Genomic DNA, 21,917 nt, shown 5'->3' with positions numbered 1-21,917 from the left:
AGGAAACTGTGTATCTGATTTTTTTCCCCAATTCTCTCTTGTGAAGTTTTCCTGTTTTCTCAGATTAAAATATTCCTGGATCTCTTTAAAGGCTTAGCTCACTCACCCTAATGTAAAAGCCTGCTACAGTGCCGGGTGGGTATGCGGCAATCCTGGGGCTCCCTATCTATCCTGGGGACCACTTTTCCACTTTGTTTCAGTTTCTGTTGAAGATGACCTTAGACACTGGCTGGAACTCACCCGTTTTCTCCTGGTCTGACAAGATAGGGTAAGGCAAGGGGCGTAGCTCAGTGGCAGAGTTTTTGAATAACCTATTAGAGGTCCTGCCTTCACTCTACAATACTGCAAAGAAGGACATTGGTGGCCCAGCTACATAGGACAGATATAGTCAGATATGGTAGCTACCAGCTAGTTGGGTCTCTACGTGGAGGTCGTTCGTGGGCTTTGTGATCCTTTTCCCCGCTATTGTTGTATTTGATGTGGGTCAGTTACAAAATATTGGCTTCACAGAGAAAAGTCTGAGCTGTTCTTAGAAGGGTCAGCTTTGTTTTATGGTTCAAAAAAGTCTTGTTTTCTAGAAGTCCCTGAGCCCAGCAGCATCATATTGCTAAATGATCTGTAGTGAGGACATTGAGATATGCTTGAGGCAGGGTTATGGCCACTGTGAATAGTTACATTATTTTCCAGACTGCATACTCCATTCCCAGTTTTCCGCATCTGTGCATTTCTGCCATAAAAATGCACAGAATGAAAACAAGCAAAAAAAAAAAAATGCCAGGGGAGGTGGTGTACACCTTTAATGTCAAGAGGCAGAGACAGGCAGATTTCTGTGAGTTGGAGGCCGGCCTAATATATAGTTCCAGGACAGTAGAGAAATACTGCTCAAAAAACCAACCCAACCCAATCTAACCCAACCCAAGCTAAAACCAAAACCAAACCAAATCAAACCAAACCCAACCCAACCCAACCCAACCTAACCTAAACCAAACCCACCAAACCAAACCAACCTACACCACACCAAACCAACCCAAACCTAAACCAAACCCACCAAACCAAACCAACCCACACCACACCAAAGTACACCACATCACACCAAACCAAACCAAACCAACCCAAACCCAACCCAACCCAAACCAAACCAAACCAAACACTATAGTACGTGCTTCTAAAGTACTTTCCTCTACTACACAAATATCTCGTTTTCCAACTTATTGGTTTTTTTTTTTACTGATCTATGAATTCCGTCTGAAGGATTGTGATTCATTAATCTTCTTGTCCAAACAAGTTATTCAGCCGTGCACAGCTCAAAACAGTGCTAAATAAACAATTTTGGAATGAGCAGATGAATTTGGGAGTTATCCTTGAACTCTGCTTCTGAGCCTAACTTTTTATCGAATGTCTGTCTTGTATTTTTAAATTCCTTTTGGCATTTTCAATGAATCGGGAAGGTTTATTTTTCCTCTGAGTCAATTTCCCACATTTCATTAGCATTTTCCAATTTCTCCAGTTTTACAGGCAATATCAACATCTTTGCTCTTTCCTAGGTCACAGATCTTCTAGTACCTTGTTTTCGGTCTTAAGATTTTGAATAGTCATTTATTCTACCTCATTAGAACCCCTAGTTCAGATTGCCAACATCTAGTTCTTGAAAAAAAAAAAAAAAGCCCATAACATTTTGCTGCTTATAGCATTATTCTGAATCAAATGTTGTGTCTTGTAACATTCAGCTCGGTGTCTCTGCACTATTGGTCATTATCAACGATGCATACCACTCATAAACCCCAGCTTCAGTTCACTTGGCAAGGATTTCTGTACACTGAATGCATGTTAGGCAAGTCTTGCTTCTCCACACAACCTTATTTAATGTTGTATAAACTAAATGAGATAGTATTTTTGTCTGTATTTGACAGATAAGAAAATTAAGATTTAGTTCCAGCAGGTTGCATATTTCAGGAAAAATGATAGAATTGGGGTTTTAGGACATGTGCATTTACCTGGGAAATACTGCCTAATTGTTGTGTTAGTGCCTGCCGTCTTGACTTTCTACTTCATCTAGAAGGCTTTCCAGGATACAGCCCACCAATCTTAACATGCCATTGCTGTGCTCTGGAATCTTCTCTTCTATATTTCACTTCTCTGCTTCTAAAACTCACACTCGACTGTAAACGTTTTAATGTGGAGGAATGCCTGGATTACCTCTTCCTTTACTTTGAGAGTCTTCTGTAGAGCTCCTACAATAAATTGTGAATAAAGAACTCAAAAAATTTTCCATAGTCCTTCATGAACGTGCAAGCCTACTAAATTGTTGCAATATTATTAGGTGAGGTATTGGGGCATCGAACGGAAGACCCAGAAAAATCAGAAAATTCTGATCTCTCTCTCTCTCTCTCTCTCTCTCTCTCTCTCTCTCTCTCTCTCTCTCTCTTTGAATGCTGGGATTAAAGGTCTGTACCAATACCTGGCTTCTCTCGCAAGTCTTAAGAGCTTGGTGCTTGAGTGCCTTAGATCTGACTAAAGGATATGCTATATTTTAGAGTCCTTCCTATGAAGCTGCATAGGATATAGCATTGCCAGAACGTCATCAGTAAAATCCTTTTACCTGATTTCAATATACTGGAGAAAGAAAAAAATAGTTTTTATGTTTCTTTTACGGTGAGAATGTAAATGCTTTTTATCCTCATTTAACTTTCAAGACAAGTTACCCAAAGTGTCTTTTCAAGACGTCCTGACTCAGGATTCTCATGTACAGAAACTAATACCATAATCCTCCCTTTTTTCCCATCATGCCTGGAAGCCCTAGCTTTAGTGAGAGGTACAGTTCCTCAGAAGCAGTGAACACGGCGGACTTGGGACCGCGCGGAAGCCAAGTTTCCTCTGTACTTCAAATCCTCCAGTCCCTGGGAGCCTACGTCTCGTCCGTGACGTCACCCGCCTTCCCGGAAGTCCCGTGAATGACGCCGTGCGGTTACCTGAGAGACGCGCGAGTTTTAGTGCGGCGTGAAGGCGAGCGCGTCTTCTTAGGAGAACCTCGAGCTCGTCTTAGGCCCGTGCGGCGCCATGGAGGTGGTGGAGGCCGCCGCGCAGCTGCAGACGCTCAAGTTCGGCGGCTCCGGCCCGGGATCCGCAGCATCGCCGCCACCTGAGGAGCGCCCGGACGCCGAGCAGGCGGAGCAGGCCCGGCTGGCAGGAGAGCAGCCGCCTCCAGCCCCGAGCTCGGATGCTGGTGAAAACCCACCGCCGCCGAGCGGGCCCTGCGCCACCGCACCGGACGCCGCGGAGCCGCTGCCAGAGCTGCAGGACTCGGACTCATCGGACTCGGATTCGGACAGGTCGAGTGCAGGCGAACCCCGGGGCTGCCGAGGCCGGGGGACTCGGGGCCTAGGTAGTAGTGGGTGCACGCGCCGTGCGGGGCGGCGCAGCTGATGCTCTGCGCACGTGCTCTCGGACTGGTACCCGGTGTCGCCGCATTGTTTTTTTCCACGGTCCTAGGAGTCCCCACTTACTTTCCAAACTTGATAGTTCGCGGAGTTACAAGGGAAGGTAGCAACCTGCTTACAGTGTATAAAACCCCGACATTCGTAAACTATTTGTAAAGTTACTTTGCTATGTTATTATCATAGGAACTCAGTTTAACATGTACTTTTGGGTTAGAACTTCTGAATTTTGTGGTAGTTCAGAATTGTTACTTTTTTCATCGACTATTTTTTTTTTCAAACCTTAGGAGTTGCGGATCAGAAAAGGATTACTTACGTATCAAAGTTCATTCTTCGCTCTTTTTTTTTTTTTTTTTTTTTCTCGTTTAACCCAGAGGGTCTATAGCTGGGGAGGCTGACGTCGAACTCCTGGTCCTCTTGTCTCCACCCACCAAGTGCAGGGTTGTAAAGCCACCCACCACCTTTCTCTTAAAGTTGCTTCTTGACAGTTGATATTAATCAGAATCTTTATAGGGAGCAGGATTTTATGAAACTTGCAAATCAGTTTTTTTGGTATTTTGGGCTCTGAGCTTTACACAGACATTTCCTGTCTGCGTTCTTTGTGGAAGAAGATCCATTATATAGAAGGTTAGGGGTGAGGGGCGTTTCAGGAGTCGGGGCACTTTTAGGAAACCACAAAGAGAGGAAAGGGAAAATGGTTTCTAACAGAGAAGTGTGAAGAGATTGCTGGAGAGAGCCAAGCCAATTATGAACAGCTTGTTTTCTTGGCAGTTCTAAGATGATAGTCATCTTGCCATCCGAGCCTACACTGCTCGGCAAGGGATGCAGGAGGTAGACCAGGAGCCAGGGTTGGAAGGGAATCGGGGATATGGTGCAGTGGCATGACTGAATAGTGTTGGGAACTGACCTCTGACCCTTGTGTCAGAGGATACCAGATACTTGAAGAAATGAGAAAAGTACTGCTTTTTGACTGTGTGCTAGGTAGGATAGTGTTTTGTTAGTAGAACCATTCATTTCAATTTTTTGATAATTGCCGTGTGACTTTTTCTGGGGTGACGTGAACAGACATCTATCTCTTCATCCCAGATTGTGCAGAGTAACAGGTCAAGGAAACACTGCACCCAAGCCTTGCTTCGTGAGCAATGTACACGTGCCTGTATGCCAGGGCATGGTCGACTCAAAGGTAGCTGTATTGTGGGAAAGCCCACATAGCCTGGGTGACAGAATAGCTGTTGCTGGAGCACCTTGCTGTGGTGGCATCTGTACCGGCAATCTGACCAGCAGTTTACTACTTTAGTAACTTCGGGTTAGGGCCTTGTGAGTTTCATGAGTTTTTTGAGTCTTCTAGGTCCCTCTTCTTCTAGGAGACAGGGTTTCAGTTGGAAGGAAATAGTACACAGCATTATCCCAAACTAGTTTTTAAGAAGTTGTGGATCTCCTCCGGTAGCAGTTTGAAGAGTGCACTGGGTAATCAGGAAGGAGAGTGATTTGGTGAGTAGGGTGACATGAAAGCAGGCAATATTTAAGGAGGAATAGCGTGTTTGCTAGGCTGAAGGCATTTCAGGCAAGTCACATAGTATCATTGCATAATAGTGAAAATACTAGGAGTTTGGAAAGTTCGTGCATTTGGAGGATAGAATCGGACTTCATGTGAATAGTGGGAGGAGCTAGGTTCTGGAGGTTACTAGAAACTTGGTTTTGAGGCAGTCTAAGGCTGACATACAAGGAGCATGTGTTTTGTTTTTTTTTTTATCTTGTCCACAGTATAGATATTTTGGAGGAGAATTAACGTTTTTCTGTATGTTTGAATATTTTCTTAGTTTTAAGTACAAAGCCATATAGCTACGGTCTCAGTTTAACACAAGTATTAGTATTTTCATAGTTGAATGTTATTGGACCATTTAAAACTAATATCTATTATAATTGAACTTTATTTTTGGTCAGGTAGCATATTCTGATCATGGTTGGACTTCATCTCCTCCCAGATCCTCCTCACCCATCCAAGTTCACACCACCTTTTTCTATCTCTTTGGAAAGCACACAGGCAAATAGAGAGCATTCTCTCTCCAGGGTCTCAGTCAGTCGAGGGTGGCTTCAAAGGTAGCCAATGATGACCTTGAATTCCTGCTTCTTGGAGAGCTGTTTCAACCATGTACCACTATACTTGGCTTAAAGTGGACATTCTTTTATTTAAACACAACACTATGACCACAATCATAAGTACTGTCTTAAAAAATTATTCTTATTTCTTATATTTATGTCAGTTTACATCAGTCATAAGTTTTTCCTTTAAAACAAGAGGGGGAGCTCATTTGGATGACTGGCATGAGAAGGCTAAAGTAACTGCAGTGGGGTGGAGAGCGGCTGTGGGAGAGGCTGTGTTGGGAGAGGCTGTGTTTGGTATTGCTACAGCTATTACAGAAAAGGTGGGGAAGATGAGGCACTGGAATAGGTTAGGAGACTGGACTTTTGTGATTGACCTAGGATGAAATAGTTGTAAAATGGTCCCAGGGTCTCACCCACATGACTGGGTGGGAGAATGGGTAGTGAAATAAAGAGGTATTCCAGGACAAACCCATTCAGTAAGGAGGATGATTTTTCCCTCCTCTCTGGTAGCTTGATGGAAATAGGAGGCATGTATAGCTCGTACAGTTGGGATTGGTATGTGCCTAGGCATTCAAACTCTAGAATGGTAATGTCGGGACTGAAAATGGAGGCATTTATTTGCATGGATGAAGATTGAGATTATGGAGTGACAAGTGTGGAGAAAAAAAGGTGACTGTGGGTGAAACATATAAAATGGGCTGAAGTAAGGGGACTGGTTGAGTCAAGCCAAAGAAGTTTTCAGTTAAGTGGTCACTGTGACAACTTTGAAGAATTCCAAGGTAAGAAACTTGTCATTGAATTAAGTAGTCTCATCAGACAGGTTCTTGGCCTAGACTTATCATTAGTCACTGATTGTCACATTTAATTATATTTGTAGAGATAACAAGGCACTATGGGCCCAGAGAGGGCCCAGGTTTTATATATCTTTAGTAGTTCTATAGCCAGTGCCAAAAATGGCCTCTCCCCACAATTATTCTTTGTCTCAGTGTTACTCTGACCTTCTCACGACCTTCCATCCTAACGAACTCTGTTCTTGCTTTAAGTCAAGGATTTAAAAAATGAACAAAATAAATCAGGTGTTGTGGTGCACGTCTTTAATTCTAGCACTTAGGTGGAGAGGCTGGCAGATTTCTGTGAGTTTGAGGCCAGCCTGGTCTACAGAGGGAGTTCCAGGACTGCTAGGGTTACAGGAGGAACCTTGTCTCCAAAACCAAGACAGACAACAAACTGTTATCCCACTAACAAAGTCGGTTTGAATGTTAGCTTTCGAACTGGACAAGCAAGAGAAAGTAAATTGTTTCCTACGTAAAACAAGATTTTATTTTAATTATGATAGTACTTGACCAAGTTTTCAACTTTTCCTCTACAGTGAAACGGATTCGGACAGCTCAAGCTCTTCCTCTTCCTCATCTTCATCATCTTCCTCCTGTGGATCACTTCCTCCTGTGTTGTCAGACGGAGAGGAGGATGTCCAAGTTGAGAAAGAAAATAAGAATTTTCCTCTTAAAACAAAAGATGAATTGCTTCTTAATGTAAGTACTTACATTGATTGTTCCATAAACTTAGCAGTCTCCTCTCGGCTTTTTACGTGTCCCTCTGTTGGGCTTTGACAGTAACTGAGAGTCCTGTGGAGGCATTGACTTCACTTTGGTGACTTCTTTGTTTTCACGTCACAGAACAGTCAGTTTTGGACCACCTGTTTATTAACATGCATGGAAAACCCAAGGCTCTGTGTTCATTCCCTAGCACTACCAAAACAATGTTGAAAGTACTGTACTGGCTCTTCTGTCAACTTGACACAGTAGAGTCGTCAGAGAGGAAGGTGCCTTAGTTGAAGAAACTCTTCCATGAGACCCAGCTATTTTCTCAATTAGTGGTCAGTTGGGGAGGACTCAGTCCATTGCGGCTGGTGTAGTCCTTGGGCATGTGGTCCTGGGTTCTATACGAGAGTAGCAGAGCAAGGCAAAGAAAGCAAGCCAATAAGCAGCACCCCTCCATGGGCTCTGCTTCAGCTCCTGCCTCCAGGTCCCTGCCCTGTTTGAGTTCTTGTCCCGATTTCCAGTGATGAATGGTGGTGTGGACGTGTCCACTGGCTTTTGGTCATGATGGTTGATGGAAGCAGTGGAAAGCTGGGATAAGACAGTAGTTCCTTTATGGTGTTTGGCATTCCTTTCTTTGTTGCTGCTCTTGGTTCACAAGTCAGAAAGTTTCTTCCAAAGTAACTGAAGCTTTTTAAGTTAATTTCATTTTATAGAATTAGAGTGCAAAGTTCACTGGCTTTCTGTGTTTTAAGCTTTTTAGGATACCTAGTTACTTGAAACGTTATATTTATTATTTTAAAAAGTCACAATTGGGAAACAACTTATATTGGTAGGTACCTCATTGAGGTCATTGGCTTAACTTTGAGCGTGTATGTAAATCTGCCTTTGGAAAAGGATGACAAGTTTGAAAATCTGTAGTTCCAGAGGATGGCCTCAGAAATGAGAGTCCAGGCTAACTTGCTTGTGTTTGGTCTAGTCTGGGTACTTAAGTCAGTGTCAGTGCTTTTAAAAAGGTTGGTAATCATTACCTGCAGTTAGTGTGAAAGGCTACTGACTAATGTGAAATCTGAAGGCTGTGTGTTGCTTGGCAGGATTCTGCCAATGTTACTGCTCATAGTAAAGACTTTTTCTTTACTTAGGCTTTTGGACTAGTGTGCCATGGTTTGTGTGTTAGTAGTTGATGATAGATTCTGGCAAAAAAAGGCTCATAATCTAGTATTTTCTGAAAGTACAAGGAAACCTAGTATCTATTTTACCTGAATCCTGATGACCTCTCAGAACTTCTCAGATTATAAAACCAACAAGTAGGAGATTTATCTAATATGGTTTGATTTGCCTTATTGAGTCTGAATTTTTAACATTGAGAGTCCTTTGAAATTTAATGCAAAATCTTGCTGATGAGTGTGTGTGTGTAAGTGTAAGTGTGTAAATAGAATACTAGAGATATTCATGAGAAATCAGACAGGATCTTTGGCCTTTGAGGACTGAGTTCATAACTGATTTTTGCATCTCCCTGGAACATTGAATAGTTGACCCTGGTGATAGGTTCACAGTCAGCAGTAGTAATGGTTACAGAATGAGTGTGAGTAGCTGTCTTTTCTTCATTGGTTCATTTAGGAAATTGTAACATACCTGTAACATATGCTAGGTACTTTTAACAAAACCAATCATGTCCCTACTTTCATATTATCTAATGTAAAGATACTAAATAAAGAGACAAATTTAATTGCTAGGAGTTCTGTGGAGGTGTGTATTTGGCACAAATGAATTTTTTCCCTTGGGAGTACATTGTTGTCTTTTAGAACTTAGAACAGTGACTAGTGTGTTCCTTTTTGTGCCATTTCTAAGAGATCTTTTGGAAAAGACATAAGAGGCACTGGTGGTTTGATTAGGAATGGGCCCCATAAATTTATGTATTAGAATACTTGGCCCATAGGGAGTGCACTATTGGTGGTGTGGACTTGTTGGAGCAGGTGTGGCCTTGTTGGAGGTGAGCTTTGAGGTCTCATAAGAGCTCAAACTATACCCAGTGCGGATAATAGGCTCCTCCTGCCTGCCTTTGGATTAAGATGTAGAATTTCGGCACACACTGCCATATTTTGCCATGGTGATAATCGACTAAACCTCTGTACCTCTCTGTAAGTCAGCCTAAATTAAATGTTTTCCTTTATAAGAGCTGTCTTGGTCGTGTTGTCCTGTCAGAGCAATGAAACCCTAAGATGGGCACTTACAGTTTATCATTTTAGTATATCATTACTTAGCTTTGTGTTCACTGGTGTTTGTCTACATGTGTGTCTGTGTGAGGGTAACAGAAGCCCTTGAACTGGAGTTACAGACAGGTGTTAGCTGGCATGTGAGTGCTGGGAATTGAGTGCAGGTCCTCTGGGAGAACACCCAGTGTTCTCAACTACCTCTTCAGCCTTATTTACTGCCTTGATTCATTTAGGATTTTGAGTCAGGGTTTCTCTACATAGCATTGGCCGTCCTGTCCTGGAATTTATTGTGTTGACCAAGCTGGCCTCAAACTCACAGAGATCTGCCTGTCTCTGCTTACTAAGTTCTTGGATTAAAGGTACACCCACATCATACCCAGCAAGTTTTTAGTTTTAAAGTGAATGGCGTTTGATTGGAAATTGAATGTTTATATCAATAGTATTAGGAAGGAAAAATACTGCTGCTTTGTTGGTAGATGTAGTGTAGACATTATAATTTTCTGGTTTGCCCTAAAACTCTGTAAGGATCTATTAACCACTCTCTCAAAGGATTTACAGTTCAAGACAGGAGAGTGTCTTGGGAAAATTTTTTTTTAAAAAATTAGAGAAAATAAGTAGCTGAATTCCAAGGATAGTGTGACCTCAGTGTCTTTCCTGCTCTGTCTGTGCGTGCGTTGGTCTTCAGGGGTGACAGTTTGTCCACCAAAATGCATTTTTATGAGGGACTAAATCAGCCATGTACACCTGGTTGGTTACACAGTTTTCAGTGAATCATAGTCAGTGAAATGCGTGTTGAGTTTGCCCGGACCTGAGCCTCATGGTCATCCCTGTTTGTGTGGGCAAGTCTGTAGGAGGTGCGAATGTGTGGGAGAGGAAAGCTTGAGAAGTGTGGGCTCCTAGTGATAGCGGGAGTGCCTGTGAGCCACTTAGCGAGGGCAGTGGGAATGTGTGGAGCGACAGTTTTGGAGTTTGGTTTCTTAAAAAAAAACCCACAGAAATAATTATAATAATGTGTTTTCATTTTAATCCCAGGTATGGGGTACGGGGCTGTGGGGCTGCCGTTGGCTATGATTTGCCTTGTGGTCTGGTAGGGAGTGGGGGAGCATGATTTTGCCAACTGCAGATAATTTCTGCGATCGTGTGACATGTGGAATTCGGGGACTTGTCAGAGGGTGTATGAATGCTAGAGCTGCCACAGGTGGGCTGGGCTGTCCTTGGTGGTGTGTAAAGAGGAAGCAGCTGTCCTGACAGCGAAGATCAGTCCTGCCACAAGAAACTTGAGTCCCTAGTCATCAGCAAGTGGTCTAAATAAAACATTGCCCCTTTCTGACCCCTGACGTCATTCAGGGATCTTTTGCCTTTCCTCTCTTCTCTAGTATTAGGTTGAAAGGGTGAAAGAAAAGGGATGAAGGGTAGAAGAAAGAAGAACCCATGAAGTAGGAAAAGGCAGCTACAGGTGTATTTGGAGGAGGGGTGGGTGTTGGGTTACTGGGTGGTTTTCTGACAAGGAAGGGATGCTAAGGTCTTGGAGTATGAGTGCTAACGGGTGGAGCCAGTACTCGGAAGTGACTGATGCTAAGCTCAGGTTGGAAGCAGTGTTGTGAGAAAACTCAGCTTTACCAAAGAGAAAAGAGAGACTTCTTGTAAACTTGGGTTGGAAAGTCATGGGAACTAAGGCAGCTATTAGGTCATTTTTTCTTTCTGTGCACCTTGGATGTTCTTCCAGCTTCAGTGGAAGCCGTGTGACTCTGTCTGTCCATGCTGGCTTCCTGTGCTCACCTTAGAGTGAACTCTTCCATTCCAGCTTCATGACTTCCCCACCCCTGGCTCTCTATAGATGGCAGTTTCTTGTCAATTGGCTAACGTTTTGTTTCTTTTATTTTGGGTCAAAATACTAGGTTTTTGTTTGTTTAATAAGTAGCAATTCATTCTTCTGGGAAGTGTTCTCTCTTTGCTATATATTAGGCTGTTTTGTTAAGACTTTGGATGGGTCACTTGAACTCTTAGGTAGTGTTAGCGTGTCTTAGTGTGGAGCAGCTGGATATAAGCAGTCTGTTAATTTCATATCTAATAAAATTCCAAGGAAAATGAGTTGGTTTTGCTAAATGCTCTGTACAGCTTGTGGCAGCTTTTAGTTTGTGCAGGTCCAGGGATGTCTAGATTGTGGGCATGCCCAGTTCAGTGCAGTTTTATGTCCTATCTGCTTTAAAAGTGTTTCATCTTCAAGGAGTGTTCTCTTCATAAAGAACCACCCTCCTTACTTCCTCCAGTCGCTTTCAAGCAAGAATACTACCTCTGCCTCCTTAAGTCATTCCTATGTTTGAAAACTCGGTGATCTGGCTGTAGGTTGAGCATCCTTAATGTGAACCATAGAGGAACTGAAAAAGGAGCCCCAATTGGCCCCCTTGATGATCTCACAATTACAGGCTCTGATGTGCGATTTACCTCGTTGCATTTCTTCAGCATAAACCTTAGAGTGTTGAAAGGTTGCTATAGAGCCTGACAGATGGAAAGCAGCATCTCTCACAGCCCTGCAGTCATGTGAAGCCCCATAGCATTGAGTGTGAGTCCCTACAATAAAAAATTAGATTCTTTTTAAAATTTTTCTCAGAAACTACTGCTTTTACTTCTTCAGTCAAATAAATCAAATGTAATTGAAAATGTAAATTATTAAAAAAACATTAGGGATAGCAATGTTTTATGCTGTGAACTAAAATAAGTTATACATTGCTGATTATTTTGTTACCTAAAAATTAGGACTTCAGTGCTTATGGGCAATATTCAGTAGGGATTGTCATGTGTATTTATGCATATGGTACAGCATGACCATATGTTAAATGAAAATGTTATTCATGAGAAATTTAACTTTGTCATCAAGATTGCCTTTATTATTTATTTATTTATTTATTTATTTATTTATTTATGTATAAGAAATGTACTTAGTGTTTGGGTTGAGGGCATGTATTTGCCTGATTTTGCTAAATCATGTATGCAGACATGTCTAAAACATCTCCATATGAAAGAAAGAAATACCTGGGCACTTCAGGTAGTTAGAAGTTGTACTGAACTATTTGACATGTACCTGTGTCTCAACTCCTGTGAAACTGGTCTGTTGTCTGCATTACTAAGTGAATATGTGTTTCTCAGGTTCTGACTTATTTATCGCTTTGTCCTAAATATAGGGAAAAGTTTCAAGTTTTTATAATACTGTGTAGGTTTGGAATTCACTGTAGTCTCACCTGGATACTATTGAAACTTGTCACGGTGCCTTACATTTAGCAGTGTTTTATAAATGAAAAGGAAGCTGATTTTTCATTGATATTAGATGTTATGCAATAGTCAAAATTTTTAAAGGGTTTGTCTTTCACTGTTGAGATGATTCATTCCGTAAAGCCCATATGCACCATGCTGGAGACGTAGCTGTGATGAACCACCAACTGCTTTAAAACACCCACGGGGTCCTGGGTTCTAGCACCATGCACAGTTATTCAAGGCAGGAGAATGGATGGTTTGTTAAGCTTCAACTGGAGGTTTTTATACAATGCACTCGAGCATCCTTACACTTCCAGTGTTTGTACATACATGTGGTTTCCCCATAGACTTTAGTGAGTGCCTTTGTCTAGCTGAAGGGTGAGGGTAGTTTAAGTTGAAAGAGTAACGAAATAGTGACAATTTCAGAGTGCTGTGTGGTAAGCCATAGGACTTATAAAAAGAGAAGGCCACTTGCCTTGCAGTGCTGAGGGAAGGCATCAGGGCTGAAGGGAGACTTGGTGAGGAACCTGTGAATTTGCCCGAGACAGGGTGATTTTTGTCCATGGCAGTTGTAGTTTTAGTCAGGAGGAACGCACAAAATTTTTTCCTTTATCACCACACAGCTGATGTTGGTAGTTCTACTGAACTTTTCTCTTAAACCTTTAAACATCTTAGATACGTGATCTGCGGCAGTAACTGCCTTTTCTCTTAGTTTTATGTGAGATCTTAAATGAAATGTACAGTCTCAGGTAACGGGAGATGCTTAGAGTTTTGTTTTTTTTTTAAGATTTTTTTCATACTGAGGTATAATTTTAATTCAGTTATATAGTTGTTTTGAGTCTTTTGCAGTTTTTTTGAAGTTTGTGTTTTGTGTTTTGTTTTGTTTTGTTTTGTTTTGCTTGTTTGCTGTCTGTTTCTGAGACAGGGTCTCACTGTGTAGCTCTGACTGGCCTCAAACTCTGCAGCTGGCCTTGAACTCTCAGAGAGTTTCTGGTTCTCCCTGAGATTAAAGGTGTGTACCACCATGCCCGCTCTTGAACTTTGATTTTGTTGACAGTCAGTTTAGAGAAAAATAGGATGAAAACACAATCATTGGGGGAAAAAGGCATTTCAAAGAATCGTTGACACGTTTAGGTGGAACTAATGGGTGGCCTGAGACCGTGTGATGTCCTATAACAATAATTACCAAGGACACCAGTGATGCAATCAATACACAGATGGCTGAGTTCTACAGAAATCTGTGCAGCTTCTCCTGGAGAAGTTGAAAAATTATGAATGAAATAGTAAATATGGTCATAGTTGCCACAGATTGTACAGACCTAATCCATTTTTTTTTCAATATGTTTTACCAGATAATAGGAAAAATAAAAATTGAGTCCTGGCTCTCAGAACTCCAGAGATTGGATTCTACTTTCCAAGCATGTCTGAGAAGTGAAGGCTCACCTAATAGCATCAGGTAATTGGCATGCGTTCTTCTTGGTAACGAGAAAAGTGGCCAGACAATTTATTCCACTTTCCCCACTTTTCTCTGTTCCGCCCAAACTGTACCAGGAGGGAGTTTTACTTTTTCCCAGAACACTCTTTACTCTAAGTCCATTTTTATGAGTAAAAACACACGTAAGAGTGTAGATACTTTCACCTTAGATCATCAAATTGCCTATTTTTCTTTTTGTTTTTCAGTAGTAAACCTTCAAAAAACAACTAGAGAAGGCAAAGCCATTGTAGTGGATGAATGTCATCTGCTAAGGGGCTTACTTGGGGCAGAGTAGCTCCTTAAACTTTTGTGCTGTAAGTTTTGCTTCTAGTAGGATGCATTTTGAATGTTGTGCTTTACTCATTTGAGTATTTTGTTGGACAGATAACCTTGTATAGCTCACAGATGTTTACAGAGTCAGAATACAGTATTCTCACAACAAATGCTTCATGACTGTTTCAGAAGTATTGTCGGGGTCTTTTTGTTTGATTGGTTTGCTTTGCTTTGCTATGGGCAGTCTCTGGTTAGCTCTGGCTCTCAATGTAGATCATGCTGGGCTAGGACTCACAGGAGAGCCACTTGTCTCTGCTTCTTGAGTGCTAAGAGGAGGCGCCATCATGTCATTCCTGGGTCTTGTAATTTTATGACTTGCTTATAAGTAATTTATCAGAAAATCATGGTAATTTTGTTTTTATCTGTGTGTAGTTTTCATATTCATTACATGGCCTTTAGATGATGATCCCCAGTGTGTTGTAAATTGTGCTGTTAGACATTTGTGCTAAGAGACTTTGCTCAGTTTTCTGTGTTACTAATGGAAAAAACCCTAATACAGAAAGAAAGGAACTTTCCTGAGAACTCGTTAAGTGGAAAGGAACAGAATCAGAAGTGAAAAGATTAATAGCAAAGTGCCTAGCGACAGTAGACTCTGGGCTAAGTTACTTAGTATTTAGGTTCTGAATGATCGTGGGCTCTGAATGATGAAGAATCTGTTGGATGCACATTTTTTTAAATTGTATGTTTGTCAGGTTTGCCTCAGGAAGACTTTTGGCCTAGCTGTGGAGTGTAGAAGTAAATGATCTGAATTTATTTAGTATATTGGTTAGTCACTGACAAGAAGTGCCTGGTGTATTTTATGTTCAGTTGGCCTTTTGGACGGATGATGTCAATCCTTACATACTCTGTTATCAGACACAGAAATATGGACTGTCTAGAAAAATATTTTATTCTTGGATTTTAAAGAAAGACGTTTAATACTTGTTTACCTAAGTGTTTGTGTTTAGTTGTAGGTAATGTACATTTAAAACAAGTTTTTAATTCCATTTTAACTTTAGGAACTAAAGTATGCATTAATTACAGACCTTCATTTCCCTGGTAGAATATTTAGGTTAGCATGAAGGTGCTTCAGTAATATGGTTATATAATTTTAAATTTTAGTTCTGTCCCAGGCTGGAGCATATCGATGCCTGTGTATGGGTCTGTGTGGTCTGTCTTTGCGAGACTATAAAGCAAGAGTATGCAGAGGTTTATGTGCAGTAGTGAGATGTGTAAGGCTAGTCTGACTTGAGACTGGCTCTTGACATTTTCTAATGTGCAGATAAGTACCTTCTTGTTTTCTCAGCATCCTAGGTTTTGTTCCTTTCTTGATGGTTAAGGTCTTTCCTATTTTTCTCTAATTTCTGCATTAGATAATTTACAGATCTCTTCCAATTCTGTAAATTATGATTGGAATCAAAGTGCCCATCAGTATGTACTACAGCTGTTTTCTCCCTATTACTGCTGTTTGTGTGTTTTTATTTCTTGTCACACGTATACCCTTTTACCACCTACAAAAAACAGATTGACTTCTGTTTCCTCTAATGGAGGATAATATGCCTCTGAGGACATGTACGTCCTGTCTGACCAGGGCATTTGCTGTGCCTGGGGACACCAGTGTTCACCTGATTGTGTTAGTGCTTGCAGCTGCGGCCACCTGTGTGCGTCTACACGTCCGTCATTCTTGGCAGTGTGTTTTCTTAGGAAGCTTTACTTTGTTTTGAGGTGGTTGGGTTCAGGTGTTTTTCCTTCCTTAAGGGTTATATATTAAATTATATTTTCATTTTCTGAGTTTTCCTTGGACTAAAGTGAACATTGACTTCTGAGATCTGTGATTAGCTTTGAGTGGCAACATGGATCAGTGTGTTTAATAAATATATAATGAATGTGCTAGCTAACGGTTCTGGGTGCTAAGCTGACCAGGTCCTAGTTACTGGGTTTATTTTCTCATTAGCGATGTGAAAAAAGTTAGAATATTAGTATGATTTGATGGAGGAAAAGAGTAGAATCATCAGTTAAAGAATAACTAGCTTTGATCCTGTAGTGCTTTAGATTTAGTGGTTAGGAAGTGATGGTAACATTTGGAATATAAACACCAAGATAAGGCCATATTCATACTCTAGTGGCCATGGTGACCTCTAGAGACTTAGCCCTTGCCATCCTTTCAAAGGTCTGTTTCCTCGGGCTCCCAGGAAAGAACATCTCTTAGATGAATTCTGGCCGATAGGACTTAAAATATTTTTAAAATATTTCTCTTTTCTCTCTCCTAGCCTGTTTATTCGAAGGAAATAAACTCTATTTTCCACCATTGTTTTTCTTTTCTTTCCTTTCTCTTTTTTTTTTGTCTGAAAAATATATGTCATTCTGGATGTAACTTTGTACAGCTTGATTTAGCTGACTTTTCAAGGTATACCAAGCTCAAATTGGAATTGCGTTTCATTACTTACCTGTTGCAGTTTTTTGTACAATATATAGATGATTATGTATGCTCTGTATGCTATAGAGTATTTAGAATAGAGATTTTATTTATGGCACTTTACAGGTAGGTGTTGTGCTGTGAAGAATGCTGTGGCATGTGTCTGCAGCTCCATCGCTGGGGAGGGAGGGAGGGTCTGACTGCAGGTCTGAAGCTGCCACATCAGCCTGTGTAGCCAGTCAGTGAGCTTCAGACTTAGCAAAGATACTGTCTCAAAAACCAAGCTGAGAATGGCTTACACACGTACACACACGAGCCACACACGCGCCACACACATGCACGCACACGCGGAGACACACACACATACACATATACACACACAAATTAAGGAGTGAATAAAGGTGATTTAATACCTTCAATTTAATGCTTGGAAGTACACATATTCATGTTTCTGGCTCCTCAAGATTACCCAACTGAGATTGGAAGTATGGTAACAATCACAAATTCCAGGCTTTAGTTTTTCCTGTGTTTATTTCTCCATGAAATCAGATGTCCTGCACAGTTTTAATAGGAGCTTTTCATTATTATAATAGTGATTGAAATAAGGTGGTGAATGGCTTGCTATGCTCCCTTCTGACAACAACACTGATCATTTGCCTTGGAAACTGTCTGGTACTGTATATTATGTTTTATTTTCTTGCAAATATTTCTTAGAAGAATATTAGTACTTCATTACATTGTTCACTGAGGAAGCTTAACTTACAAAAATTGTGTTAATAATAGGATATGAAGTGACAGTAAGGCTCACTGGACTTTTTTGATTAACCTTAGAGGAATAGCTACATATCTTCTTAACATTATAAAATGCAAATCAATATGGAATCTGGAAACATAAAGCACTAATATTGCAAAGAGTGTGTCAGTTGCAAAGAATCAGACAATGCTGGGCAGAGTGGCACGCACACTTAGGAAGCAGAGGTAGGCTGATTTCTGAGTTTGAGGCCAGCCTGGTCTACATAGTGAGTTCCAGCTCAACCAGAGCTATGTAGTGAGACCCTGCCTCAGAGGAAGGGGAGAGAACTCAGCTCATGGTCTGGGGTTAAGAAGGGGTGTGGGGGCTAAATACTAGGAATTTATGATAGCGAGTAATTAATGTAGCTTAAAATGAGCCTAAGTGCTAATGTAGGTATCAAAGCTACTATACTGTGATCTCAGTCAATACTAACAATACTACTATGACAGTTCTGAAGTCTGCCTAGTAGAATAAACATGTAAGAACAATTAGAAAAAAATGCCATCCGGGAAAATACTGATGGAGTTGGTAGGGAATTAGCTCTTCCTGAGTAGATGGGAGCCACAGTTGTTACTATACTGATGGTGTCGGTGTCACAGGTCAGTGGAGCTAAACTGAGATTTTGGTAGAACCGTGCAAGGATAAGTATATTTAATATGTTAAAGTCTGCTTTTCAAGCCCATCTGGAATATTATAATCCCTGGGAATTGCCGACTAGTGTTTTAGGTAAAGATAAAGCCAATTTCTGCTCTACTTTTACACAAGGATAACATAATGAATGGACCAAATAAACAAATGTTGACTCCCGAAACTAGAGAAGTGACAATGCCAGTGGGTTTTTTGAGCAACTCAGAAGTGTCAGATGTGTGTCAGACAGTGCTAGCATCAAAGGGAGCAGATATGCTCATATGTGAAACAAGGAAAAGAGCCTTACAAGTCCATAGTTCTCAGAAAAGGCAGTAAAAGAGAAGTCCTCCAAAACGGAAACTGCATGAATTATACTTGTAGTTCATGAACACATACAGATACACCAAGAAATATGTAGTCTTGCTTATCAGTCAATTTAAATCAACGATGTTCAAAAGCTAGGTGTTTTCTTATTTTGTATCAGCTGGCAGAGATTTTAAGTTTACTTCACATAAGGGCATGATGACGGAGGTGTGAATTGATACAATGTAGAATAGTGTGGGAGATCTGCTTATAAGAGCCTCAAAGTCATGTAAAAACATGTATGTCAAAGACTTTTAGAGAACAATTAAATATTTCATGATTACTGTGTTAGATTATGTCACACCTCTACAAGACCACACAGTAGGTGTAAAGTATGATTGGGTAGATATTTCTGTTTTGGTCTAGGAAAATATGCAGGCTGTAAAGGAGATAGGTAGTGTACAGCAAGGGTATTTGAGTAGAGTGAAAAGTATCAAGCTAGGTAAAGCTGTGTCTGCATAGTGAATGGTTGAAGGGAACACAGGCCAGTGACAGTAACTGATGTGGCAAGGGTGAGGTCAGGGGGTTGTTCTTTCCTTTGTATCCTGTACTACGAGAAGGTCGGTTTGCTCTTTTCATATGAACATATTTTACAATTAGAACTTATTTTGAAAGTCTTTTTGATGTCTGATAAGCATACTAACACTTTGAAAGCAGGAGGATTTTACCATAGAACCTCCTTCTGTCTTTATTGTGTTAAAGTGTTAGAGGTGGTTGGACAGATCACTTAGCCCTTAAGTGATTCAGTTCCTTTCATTTGATGACTCACAACACATCTGTGACTCTAGTTCCAGGAATTCCTCTTCTGGCCTCCTTGGCATCAGGCATACACATGGTGCTCTCACATACTTGTAGCAAAAACATACAAAATAATATATTTCAAAAATGGCAGGTGGTTGTTCTCTCCCTAAAGATGCTCAGTAGAAATCTGACAGTTAAAACAAAATTATTTCCTTTAACATTATTAGGCATGTTTTAACTCTACTGAGGCAAATTGCTGTACTATGTTGGCAGAAACCCTTAGTCTATCTTTTTGTAAGTAATCTTTGATTTAAAAAATATATATTATAATATATATATAAATATATATTATATAAATATAAATATACATATTTATAAATATAAATATAAATATATAAATATATATATAAATTATTATATATATATATCCCAGAAAGAAGTATGTTTGAGACATATGATTCTTTTAGAAATGTATGTTGCACAGGGAAAATGACTATCCATGATCATTTGAATTATACTTTGTATTGTTTAGATTTTTCTCAGCTTAAATTTCTCCAAACATTATGCTACCAATAACCACTAAGTGTATTGACAAGGCCTTTGCACTCTCAGGTCTCAAAGCTCTGTTTACTTAATATGAAAGCTAACGTCAGTTTTATTCTTAGGTTTTGCTTTAACTTCATTTATTTCAGTATTTAGTTTCTATAGCAACGGAGGTATGGTTTACAGTTGGGTCAAAAAAGAAATCTGTAGGTGTTAAGAAATGTATTTTTTAACCTGGAAAGAGAAGGTAGGAGGTAACACCTTTTCAGCTTTTACAGGGCATATCTGTTTCCAAGAATTCTGTATTTGATTGATAGGTGTCACTGTCAGACTTTCATGTTTCACGCGGTGCCAGGAAAGATTGTTGATTGTTTATTCTACTATAATTAAAGTCACATTAATTAATTCGCTAGATTAACAAAACTGATCAAAGAAGCAAGCCTCCTGTCGTGGAGGAATGGTAGTTCTTAGTAGAACTCTTCAAATGGAGTCTGTCTGGTTTCCTTAATACAGCTTTTCTTTACAGAGGTCATCTCTTGTCAAGTGATTGGTAGTGTTATATCTATAGTCTTTGGCTAATGTACAAAGAGGTACTGAGTTCCTTAAGTGTCTGAGCTGCAGTCAGCAGTCAGCTGGCTCCTTACTACAAAGGAGCCACTGAAGGAATGCTTTAACCCTTACCGTCCATCTTCAGTAGTCTCTGTCACACTTGAAATGGAAAATATTGCTCCTTGTTTTAGAAAGTGTTTTTGAAGCTGCAAGAAGATTAATGTCTTCCACTATATTATAGGAACTACCTTCTGTGGAAGAACTCACTGTTACTCTGCCTGAAGACATTGCGCTAAAGCCTCTTGGGAAGGTTTCGAGCATTATTGAACAATTAGGTATGTAAGTAACTTATATTAACAAGATTTGTGTTCAGGCATGCACTGATGTCAAGGTCAAGGACTTGATGTATTAAGTTTTTTTGAGACATGTACACTTTATCTTAGTCATTAAACTTGAAAGTATCATATTTGGTTTTTACTTATATATTTTCTTTGGTTTTTTGAGATCTTTTTTTGAGAATTTGTTGGGTTGTTTTTTTTTTTGTTTGTTTGGTTTTTTTTTGTAATTGTGTTTACTTTATTGGCTGTAACAAGTTGACACAAATTTTATGACTTTGCAGCATTCTGCATTCTTGGACATGACAGTTTAGCCTTCTAGGACCAGACCTGCATCAGACTACTCCACAAAGCTGTCCAACAGTGCTACGCACTTTTGTGGGGTCCTTTCTTTGTCTTTGTTTCTTTGTTTTTCTTTGTTTTTGTTTCTAGGCATAGCCCACAAGATTCCTATTCCTGTCTCTTGTTTCTCTTGTTCATTCTTCTGTTTGCTTGCTTGCTTTGCTGTTGTTACTTGAGAGAGGGTCTCTCCCTGTATCCCTGGCTGTGTCACTCTTCAGAGCAGCTAGCCTTAAACTCAGATCCACCTGCCTCACACTTAAAGGGAGGAATTAATCCCCTTTGACCCTTTTGTATCCATCATTACATCCATTAGATGTTGTTGGCTATCCCTTGGAAAGTCTGCTGTGACACGAGCAGCCAGTAGAATTAGTAGTAATACCACATGTAGATGAAGAAGACAGATTCACCTTCAAGAATATGAACTACATCCTCTCCCAGTAACCCTGGATTTGGTCAGGACGGAAGTTTGCAGATTTTCTTAGAAAAATAAACAACCAAAGGATAAAGTGATTGGCCCTCAAGGCCCTAGCTGAAGAGGGTTTCCGTCTATAGCCCATTCAGTGTAGTTTAGTTTTTCTGCCCTGCAACCACACTATGTGGAGTCTTTAGCAGCTGGATCTTATCATCTAATTATGGTAGTCAACCAAGAACAACTCTTGAGTCTTGCAGTGAGGGAATCTAGGAAGCCACCGTTGGCTGAGACAGCCATAGGAGTTTTGTACATAACACAAAGTTCAGGTCTTCCTCTTCTGATCACTTGTCAGATAGGTGAGATAGAGCTTTACCTTTTGATCCATTCCCAGACAATAGGTATATTCATATCTTTAAAAATTAATACTTACCATAATTTTATAATTTTTAATTTAAATTTATATT

The 21,917-nt window shown here is 40.3% G+C and overlaps 1 protein-coding gene across 1 annotated transcript in view; it reads left to right on the top strand.

Annotated features, from left to right (window-relative positions):
- Positions 1-2,942: 2,942 nt before the first annotated feature.
- Positions 2,943-21,917, top strand: part of Naf1 (nuclear assembly factor 1 ribonucleoprotein) — a 30,758-nt gene continuing 11,783 nt past the window's right edge. The window contains exons 1-3 of the mRNA XM_032918767.1: positions 2,943-3,329; positions 6,910-7,072; positions 20,606-20,699. Coding sequence (XP_032774658.1) covers positions 3,058-3,329; positions 6,910-7,072; positions 20,606-20,699 — 529 coding nt within the window. The 5' untranslated portion in view covers positions 2,943-3,057. The remainder of the gene's footprint in view (positions 3,330-6,909; positions 7,073-20,605; positions 20,700-21,917) is intronic.

Source organism: Rattus rattus, chromosome 13 (assembly GCF_011064425.1).
Source record: "Rattus rattus isolate New Zealand chromosome 13, Rrattus_CSIRO_v1, whole genome shotgun sequence".
Classification (NCBI taxonomy): domain Eukaryota; kingdom Metazoa; phylum Chordata; class Mammalia; order Rodentia; family Muridae; genus Rattus; species Rattus rattus.
This window is presented reverse-complemented; position numbering and strand designations above follow the sequence as displayed.